We start from the raw sequence: 10,740 nt of genomic DNA, 5'->3' as shown, positions 1-10,740 counted from the left end.
TATTAAAAACTGCTGGCAAGGTATCACAATTGGAATAGTTTACCACTCTTTACTACTTACTTTCAAAGTAATCAGATGAGATTTGATTATCGGGTATATGGAGATCAAAATCCCTGTATAATGTTCCAAGGTAAATACCTCAATTATACTATGAAAGAAAATTGATTTTTGTGTATCTCTTGTTGTAGGGGATTATTCAATTAATAGTCAGCAGTACAGGTGTCTGATTATGACATTTTTGTACTATGGTAAGTTAACGTGTCCCAGTTCAGTGGTTTAAACTTGCTGCCAAATTTACCTAGAGAATGGACTGATGAACAGTATTCATTCTTTACTATATATAAATAGTGGATGGTGGCTTCAAGGTATTCAAGAACTTTTATCATATAGAAAGTGAAAATGTAAAAGGCTCCAAAGCTTGCTCTCTCTCTCTCTCTTTTTTTTTTTTTTTTTTTTTAAGTTTTATGCTTAAGTACAGAAAACATTGCCTTGGATACACTGTTTAATATATACAGTAATTAAGTGGTAATACAAAGGGAAATGACTGTTCTTCCTTCAGCACACAGCCACTGAGGACAGAGGTCTTATTCAGGGGTTGATGAGAAGATTTTAAAATGAAAATCATTATTGGAAGCTTAATTAGTTAAAAAAAGTAAAAACATCATATTCATTCTGGGTACAGTGTTATATATTATTATTCTTAATGGACAGCACTCCATGTGTTTCTTTGTTCCAGATCACTTTCTTTAGCTGCAATAGCTGTGTAGCCTAAAGTAATGTCTAGATAACTGGTTGTAGTATTAAATACTGAATTGAAATAAAACCATGTAAAGGTGGTCTAAAAAGTAAATGGCTATCATAATACCTTAACAAACTGAAACCTGTTTCTTCCATGATATTTTTTTAAGTGCATCATCAATTTTAAAATGCTTCAGGAGATAAAAATTAGTTTTTCATTGAAGTATGCTAAATGTACATTTTATTAATTTATTTTTAATGGAAGTATATCTATGCACCACATCTTAAATCCCCATTCTTTTCTTGATTTTTATTTCAGTGTTTAAGGGTGCCTATATGCATCCTCTGGGGTGGAGGGGATGGTGGAATTAGAGTGGCTCTTAAAGCCACTCTACTTAAAAGTGCCTGCAGCGTCATGTGTATTCGGTAACCCACACTTTAAAATTGTGGTGGGGTGCTTTAACTAAAGCGTGTTCTACAGGGAACGAGCAGGAAAGGCAGCTGGCTCTATCATGTGGGGCTTCCCCTCAGTGGCACGCAAATGCTGGGAGCTGCACATGCACTGCGGGAAGCCCCATGTGATAAGAGATGGGTTGGCCTGGCCCCATTCCCTACTGCTCTGTGCAGCTCCCAGAACTGGCTGGAGCTACATGCTGCTGCGTGGTAATACCTGCGTGGGCCATGAGCACCCCAAGGGACTACTGCCTGCTGCTGCCAGCAGCAGGGGCTATGCACCATGGGGAGGAGTGTGTGTGGGGGTGTCAGAACGCCCCCCCCCACCTTCCCTTACACCCCACAAACCCCATACCTACACCCTGGCCCTCCAAAATCTACCCACATATATACACACCTCCACAACATACCCTACACCCCCCATGCACAGCCACACCACCTCACAAAGCCCACCCCACCATACACACCAACCACACCCCACACAATATACAAGACTAAGACTTTATTTTTGAGCTATTATGCAATCACCTCTATATATACTACACAAACACAAATCATGACAAATATTTTTGTAATCAAATTAAAATGTTATAGTAGATATTTGACTTTTAGTATATGACTTTTTTTCTGGTAACATAAAAAAGATAACCTGTGAGAGGTTATACCAGGGATTGTTAAGCATACAGGAGAGAGAGGCTTCCTGCTCTTAGTTACAGTTTCCAGCCCTGCCTCAGTGAAGACAAGGCAGAAGGCAAGGTAGAGTTGCACCTCATAGACTAACTAAATCGAATATAAACTTCTTTAAGCAATAGGTTACTTCATGAGGAAATAGAGCTTCTAAATAGAAAGCAGCACAAGTCATTACAGGGAAGATCCAGCTTCAGTCCTGTGATCCTGGTCTGGATTATCCTCAACCTATCTGTGGGAGTGGCATAAGGGCATGTGCATTATCTATGTATGTGTAGGAGCTTTGGGGGGCTTGAGCATGGTCAGTGAATTTGGAATATTTTGATTTTTAGCTTTTAAGCTCTACTAAGTCTTTGCTGAGTGTATGCAAACTGTAGATGTTCAGAAGAATACAATTTCTGGTTGTGTGTGTGTAGACATCTTGTCTTCATTGTACTGAACCTTGGGAGTTAGAAGGTAAGTGCTGTAATGTGAAGTAAGGTGTGTTCAGCTAGTTCAGGGGTTGACAGCCAGGGGTTTATGTACCCCTGGGTGTACTTGGGAAGGCCCCAGAGGGAGCAGTGGCAGAGCAGTTCACGGAGCAGTGGCGTGGAGAAGCAGGTGCGCTTCCAGTTTTGCCACCCGCGTTTCCGGCTTTGATCAGCTGCCCCCACCGCTGGGGGTACACCAACCAAAAAAGTTTGAAAACCCCTGAGCTAGTTAATAGATTCCTTCAAAGCAGGGGTCTTTTTGCCTAGGGCATGGGATAGTTCCAGCCTGGAGCATGTAGCTGATGTAGCAGGGACAGCTCTTGCTCTGAGTTAGGGCATGCAGTGGTGACAGCAGCATTAGAGCATACAGTGCTGGAGCTGCTACTGCTGTCACATGCTCTGTCATGGCCACACCTGTACCTTTAGCATGGGGTGCGTGGTGGTAGCAGTAGCTCCAGCATGGGGCAGCAGTGGAACCAGCAGCTGAGCAGGTAGGGTTGTGCCAGTGGCAACAAACAAAGCAGCTTCAAGACAACTGGGGCTGTATCAGCCTACCCTTGCCCTCATGCCACCAATTACCATGTCCAATGGGACCCAAGGATTCTAGATCCTGCGATAGGCCACTCCCCCAGCCATATCGCCTAACTTCCCATGGTCTATCAGTAATTTGACACCCTTGCTTTAAGGGATTTGGAGCTTTCAGATATTGTCCCAAAGCCTTCACTTAATTGGTAAATTCCATTATATTTGCTATAATCATTTGGCTTTCTCCTATCACCATTTTTCAGTGCCTCTTCTGGTTATATCTGAAAAGTGTGAAATAAGTTTAAAAGGGAAGAGATGTATCTACCTCTATAAATTAGCTTTTAATACTCTCCCATAAATATGGACTAGAGAATTGGGTGGCAAGATCCAAGATCACTTATTGATCGAAAGGACTATCTAATTTAGAATTTAGTAATTAGTTTTCTTAGAGTATACTTAAAAACATTTATTAAGATTCCACAGGTTGAATATGACCACTGCGGTATAAGTAAAATGTCCAATGTACTATTTGCAGTATTGCCAACTCTTATAATTTTTGGAATTGTAAGAATGACAGGAGGCAGGGACGGAGTGCCATCACCCACAACCCCATGCCACCGCCACCTCCTGGGGAGGGGGAAGCTTGCCTCGCCATCCCCTTCATTTCTCTCCACCAGCACCCTGCACCACCACCACCACCTCCAGCACCGCTGGCTTCTCCTGCCTCCCGGCCCTGCTTCTCGGAGGTGGTGGAGCGCCGCCATGACGGTCGGGATGGAGCTGGCCTTGCCTCCACCACTCCATCCATGCCATCATGGCAGCGCTCCTTTGTCTGTCTATCTGTCTATCTGTCTATCTAAAAGAAAAAGCTAAGTTTTTCATATTCCCAAAGCATAGACTTTAAGAACAATTCCAAAAATTATGAGAGTTTGCAATGCTGCATTTGTAACTTGTCCAGCAAAAGATAATCGAGCACAACTTTAGTTTTGACTTAGTCTTCTGAAGCAAATGAGTCTTTGTTACCCTTTTTATGTAGAGGTACAATAGCAAGCCATGTTTAATAAACATAAGCCATATTTAATTTGTCTGTTATATTCAAACTGAGAGAAAAGCCATGTGCATAATTGCCCCAGTCTCCAAATAATAAATATTCTGATTGAGGCACATAGTTACTTTCCTTAAATATATTATACAGTTGGAAATGCTGTGTATTAATGTGTTAGCAGTTCTTAAAATTTACTAACCCCAAACTGTTTCTTCGCTTTGTTTTTATTTATTCAGCTGAGAAATGTGAAGTCAGCTGGGTTGCAAAATTATGGAAACGTTCATTGTAGCTGATAAATATGAGTCTTTTGTTTTCTTGCATATACATTAATACTCTGTTATTTTTTATGTTTAGAGGTAATTATTTTACAAATAGTTATCACTTATTTTAAAGGATGCTTGCTGTTCAGCGTACTTCCTGATTTTTTTTCAGCATTAAGTGAAAGTAGACAATTTGTGCATCCTTTATATTCAGTCATATATTTAATGGAAGTGCTTAACATTTCTCAATTTCCTTGTTCTATTCTTCATTACTAATTTTTTGTTTTTCATTATCCAATCAGTATGAGTCCTGTTGTGCATTTTATAAACTTAAGTAGACATGGCTGTTGCTTGAAAGAGCCTACAGTAAAATATAAATTATTATAATGATTGTATTTTTCTGTTTACTGCACGTTGTACAAAGTTCAAAGTACTTGGTAAATCAATGGCATTTACTCTATATTTAAACTACTATAACTGCATTTATCTAAACAGCTTAAGGGCAGCAAACTAAATCCAAAATAGTTGTGTACCTCCATTTTTCTGTATTTTTCTCTTGATTTTAACAGGTTGTATGCAAACTATTGTTTTTTTTCCTTTTGAGTTATTTTTAGACTGTGGTTTGATAATTAGAACTGCAAAAAGCTTCCACCAAAAGTATTTGTTTTGTCTTTCAGAGCAAATACACAGGCACTTGGATCAACATGAAGTGAAATACTTGCAATTTGCGTTCCGTTGGATGAATAACTTGCTGATGAGAGAAGTTCCCCTGCGGTGTACCATAAGACTATGGGACACTTACCAGGTGAGTACTTGCTTTATGCCTGCATAGTTGCAATGAATGTTTCATGTGTTAAGAAACAGTGCTCCTTACTTGTCCCATAAAGCCTTGTGAATGAGATTTATGCTGCTTCCTATTCAGGAAGTAACCTAGGTGGGCCAGTGCAGTCTGTTTGATGGATCTTCTGCCTGGAGCAGTAACTTTGTGATGTAGACATGCACTGAGAGAATAGCATGAAAGCATCTCAACTAACGGAGTGTAAGGTTCTGTTTCAAAGGTTTAGTTTTAAATAAATTGTCTTTATAAAGAAGAGTAATAATTATTAAAATAATGAAAACAAACTTGAATTTGAAAATGAGAGATGTTTTGTTGAAAATGTGAGTAGTGTTATATAGTATTAGAAGAGGTACAGGACCTACCCTTGTGAAAGTTCAGTGTTTCTTTCAGATTATCTGGATTTGTGTAATTTGTGTCATCTGTATCTGGAGATAGTTGTATGTTACAATAAAAATATCCTTGCTAAGGTTGCAGTATCTTTCATAACTTGCAATTTCCTTCACTACGGATTTTTGTTTTGTAGCAGTTGCTTTTCCCAAGGCAGTATATTTTGAACACCCCAAACTGAACTTTAAGAAACTGGAGCAATGTTAAAGCTGTCTCTTTAAGAACACGGAGTAGATTAGGTAGTTATTGTTTTATGACTATGAAAACATTTTATTAAAATAAGAATTTCTTTGCCAGATTTGAACATGATACTTTCTGGAGAGAAGTTCTTTGAAACATGCTTATATAGAGGATACTTCAGAGACTAGCTGGCAGAATTTACTGTGGTTACTATGTTTTTTTTAACAGGAAGCTTTAACATAAAAGCCACATGACACTTTAAGGGTAGTGTCATGTGGCTTTTATGACCTCCTCAGCAATTGACTGTAAATTGAATTATCCTGAAGAACTGGACATTCTGGTTTTGGTAGTAGTATCTATCTGAGCTTCATCTCCCTCAGTACAATGTATTGGGTTAGCATTTGGTGCTTCTTTTTCATCAGCATGTATGGAAAATTTCTTAGTTATGAGTAACTCTTCAAAGCACTATCTTCAATCTTCCCACCTTTAAATCAAGCACTTAGTATTATGTACTTGATGCATCTTTTACTGTCTGCACTGCTTCATGCTACTACTCTTTAGCATTGAAGAAGAGAGAGTTATGTGGCAAATGAGAGAGCAGTGGCAAATGTAGAATTAAAAAATGTGAATACTAAAATAGTTGTTTAACTAGTATGCATCGGGGTTAGGTATTTGGTCAAAAATAATTTTCTCTCTCAAGTATTGTCAAATAATATAAAAATGGTAAAATAGTTTTAAAGCATTCATTTATTAAGAGATTAAGAACAGTAACAAAAAGATATTTTATAATCATCAACAGGTTAGATACTTTTGTTTAAGTCCAAAAAACAGAAATACTTAACTCGGCTATTTTTAGCACAGAAAAAAGTGAAAAATAATACAATTCTTAAATGTGGTTAGGTTAATATTTACATGTGAACATTAAATACTCACCTTTAAATTTAAATATTTAACATGAACACCTCTTCTTGACCTGCTGCTCATAAACAGGTAAGAAAAGATGGGGATATAGAAGTGGATGGCAGCTTGGGCAGCAGCAACCATTAGAGGATTGAGTTCAGGATCCTGAGGTAAGGAAGGAAGGAGAACAACAGAGTAAGGATCTTGGACTTCAGAAAAGAAGACTTTCTGAAGTGAAGGGATGTGAAGGGTAACAAGAAGGGTTTCTATAAGTATGTCAGCAAAAAGAGAAGGATCAGGGAAAGTGTAGGTCACTTACTGAACAGGGACAGCAGCCTAGTGACAGATGATGCAGAAAAGGCTGAAGTACTCAAATCCCCTTTTTACCCACTCTTCACAGGCAAGGTCAACTCCCAGACTACTGCACCTGGCAGCACAGTTTGAGGAGGAGGTGAGCAGTGGTGCAAGAACAGGTTGGGGATTATTTAGAAAAACTGGACATGTACAAGTCCATGGGGCCAGATGTGAAGCACTCGGTTGTTGAAGGGGTTGGCTGATGTGATTGCAGAGCCACTGGCTATCATCTTTGAAAATTCATGGTGGTCAGGAGAGGTTCTGGATGATTGAAAAGGGCAAATATAATGCACATATTTAAGGAAGGAAAGAGAGAGGATCTGGGGAACTACGGACTGGTCTGCTGCACCTCAGTCCCTGGAAAGATCATGGATCCAGTCCTCAAGGAATCCTTTTTAAGCATTGAGAGGAGAAGGTGATTAGGAAGTCTGCATGGATTCACCAAGGGCAGCTCAATCTTAACCAACCTGATTGCTTTCTGTGATGAGATGACTGGCTCTGTGGGTACATGGAGAACAGTGGATGCAATATACCTTGACTTCAGCAGAGCTTTTGATATGGCTTCCCACAACATTCTTGCACACAAGCAAAGAAAGTACGGGTTGGATGAATGGAGTATAAGGTGGATAAAAACTGCATGGATCATAGGGCTCAAAGGCTAGCAATCAGTGGCTCAGTTTCTGGTTGTCAGCTGATATCAAGTGGAGTGCCCCAGGGGTTGGTCCTGGGGCAGGTTTTGTTCAATATCTTCATGGAAGATGGGATGGAGTGCAATTTCAGCAGGTTTGCAGATGACACCAAGCTGGGGGGGGAGTAGTCGATACACTGGAGGGTATGGCTAGTTGGATTCGGAGAGACCTTGACAGACAGGAGGATTGGACCAAAAGAAATCCCACGAGGTTCAATAAGTGCAAGTGGAAAGTTCTGCACTTAGGATAGAACAATCCCATGCACCAGTGCAGGCTAGGAAATGCCTGGCTAAGCAGCAGTTCTGCAGAAAAGGACCTTGGAGTTGCAGCGGATAATAAGCTGAATATAAGCTAACTTTGTTGTTTGCTACCACCAGTACCAATAATTCAGTTATGTTCTTTGAAATAGGTCATTGCAAACTTCAAAATGATTGTTTTTGAGCCCATTATTTCTGAAAATAAAGTATGAAAAGATTCCCTAAGTTTGCTTTTGTTGTGAAGAATGCTAGTGGTATACTAGCCTTCTAGGCAATACTAGGCATTAATAGGAACATTGCCAGCAGATTGAGCGAAGTGATTATTCCCCTGTATTCGGCACTGGTCAGGCCACATATGGAGTACTTGCTATGTGCAGTTCTGGGTCCCCCAACTACAGAAAGGATATGGACAAATTGCAGTGTCCAGCTCAGGGCAATGAAAATGGTTGGAGGGTTGAGGAACGTGACTTCTGACGAAAGCCTGAGGGAACTGTTCTTTAGTCTGGAGAAAAGGAGTCTGAGTGGGGATTTAATAGCAGCTTTCAACTACCTGAAGGGGGGTTCCAAAGAGGATGAAGCTAGACTTCTTAGTGGTGACAGATGACAGAACAAGGAGCAATGGTTCCTAGTTGCCGGAAGTGAACTTTAGGCTAGATACTAGGGACCGTTTTCTCATGAGGAGAGTAGTAGAAGCACTGGAGCAGGTTACCCAGAGAGACTGGCATCTCCCCATCCTAGGAGGTTTTTAAGATCTGACTGTACAAAGCCTTGGCTGGGATGGTATAGTTGGGGATGGTCCTGCTTTGAACAGGGTGTTGGACTAGATGAGCTCCCAATGTCCCTTTCAACCACCCTAACTTTTTATGAACCTTTTTAGCATTGAAGATTGAACAGTGACAAATGAAATCAAATTAAGCAAAAGTAAAGCCAAAACATAGTACTTAAATGCATGTGGGCTAGATGTGCAGCTGGCTAGCTCTTCAAGCATTTTGCTTTATATTAACTTCTTTTTCTTTATTAGCTTCACTTACTTTAAATACATCTTTGTTGTTATCATCACAATCATCAGTTTCCTCCTGGATACTCTTTATCTGGATATTAGGTCAAGTGTTCAGCTTTTGTTACCTTCTCTAATCTTCAATTTTAAAACACAATTACCAGGTTTTCATCAGTGGAGGTCTTCAGTCTATTTCTTTTTTTCTTTAATGGATGATTCCCCAAACCAACCAGTTTCATTCTGTACATGTGGCACTACACAATAATCTTACACACATTTCTGTTGCTGCAGATAGAGTAAGAGCAAGTGCTTTTTTAATTTTTTGCTGAGATTCCATTCATGCTTCTTGCTTTTACACATTGCTGCCTCTGTTAGAACGGTTTGTTTTGATATCCTTTGAAATTTGCAACAGCCACTATAATGTTGCAGACTGAATAAAAATGATCAGGCAAACCTTCACCCCAGGAAGTGTAGGTCAAGAGGATATACAGCATTAGATGCAGGAGTGATCACTTGATCTTTCCATTATGTTTTTGTCTATTAACTTTTTCTGTTCAGCTTTTGAAAGCAGACTCACAACTGTGTTACTTTTAATATTCTGGAGCTCATTCTTAATGTGTCTCAGTGTACAACTATCATTTTCTGTTTTACAAATGGACTAAAATGTGTTTTTAAGCATTGAAATGAATTTTCACCTTTACATCCAGAAGACTGGCGATTAGCTGTGTTAGCCTGCAGTCAGATAGAAGATAGGGCAAGGTGGCACCTTCGAGACTAACTGGTTCAGAGATGCATCAGCTTTTGTAAAAAAACAACCTACTTTGTCAGATGCTATGAATGGATTTGCCTAAGACCCTGGCCTTTCGGTCTTTGACTGTCCGTGATTACCTAGGGACCTGCGTCAGGGACTTACCTTCCAGTTCAGTTTCTGAAGAGGGACTTTACCTCTTCAAAAGAAAAAGAAATAAACTCCAAGTTCCAAGCAACAAAGCACATAGGTTCTCCTAAATAAAGGCATTTATTGGGCAAAGGTTATGCTGCAAACGCTTGCCTACTTCCTCCTTCTTTCTACCCATTGGTTAGGAGTCCCTGTCTCTCCAGTGCATCCTGCACAGCCCTGAACACCCCAAATTTAGTCCGACTGTTCTCTCTCCAGTGTGCACAGCCCTGAACACTTCAATATAGTATGGCTATTCCTCATCCAGACTCCCAGTTCTCAGGCTGCTTTTTTTAATTTGCCCTGTTCTCCTTCCTTTAATGCCTCTGAAGCGGTGGGATCTCTCCTTCCAAAAATGCTTGCCATCTCATCTTATTGAAGTGTCAATAGGTAATTGAATGCTTTGTTGTTGAAAGTTGTCTTTTGTCAAGCGGGCAAGGCAGTCCTCACTTCAGTGTCTCTTAACCCTTCCCCCCAGCCAGTACCAATAATTCAGTTATGTTCTGTGAAATAGGTCATTGCATACTCCAAAATGATTGTTTTTGAGCCCATTATTTCTGGAAATAAAGTTTGAAAAGATTCCCAAATACCCTCACAAGAAAAAGTTGTTCTGTAACCGTTCTTTAAGAAATCTGTAAAAAAAAAAAAAAAAAAAAAAAAGACATTTGTTGGGCAAAAACTACGCTGCAAGAAGACCTTGCTTATATAATTGTCTTTACAACTGAAATAAGAAAATGAGAAGAAGTATTCATTTTGTACACAAATGGGGTGTTGTAAGTCTCTTTTAACCTTAAAGATTTAGGTTGACTTATGCTTACTTTAACTTGGCTGACACTAACAGAGTGAATTCAGCTGCCTTTTACCCAACTTTTTTGAGAGAGAAAAATGTCTGCTGAATGGTGAGTGTTTCTTTCAAAAAGTAAATTGCTTGCCAAGTTACCCTTATAATACCAGTTTTAAGTCTTTAATACTGAATTTATCTAAAGTGTTTTGGAAACTATCAGATGTAAAAGATTCCACAAA

The 10,740-nt window shown here is 39.6% G+C and overlaps 1 protein-coding gene across 2 annotated transcripts in view; it reads left to right on the top strand.

Annotated features, from left to right (window-relative positions):
• The first annotated feature begins 4,860 nt into the window (after positions 1-4,860).
• LOC102372465 (TBC1 domain family member 22A-like) overlaps positions 4,861-10,740 on the top strand; it is a 172,356-nt gene continuing 166,476 nt past the window's right edge. For both annotated transcript variants that reach the window (XM_006021797.3, XM_006021798.2), the window contains exon 1: positions 4,861-4,983. In XM_006021797.3, coding sequence (XP_006021859.1) covers positions 4,918-4,983 — 66 coding nt within the window. In that variant the 5' untranslated portion in view covers positions 4,861-4,917. The remainder of the gene's footprint in view (positions 4,984-10,740) is intronic.

This window comes from Alligator sinensis, unplaced genomic scaffold (assembly GCF_000455745.1).
Source record: "Alligator sinensis unplaced genomic scaffold, ASM45574v1 scaffold361_1, whole genome shotgun sequence".
NCBI classification, from domain to species: domain Eukaryota; kingdom Metazoa; phylum Chordata; order Crocodylia; family Alligatoridae; genus Alligator; species Alligator sinensis.
This window is presented reverse-complemented; position numbering and strand designations above follow the sequence as displayed.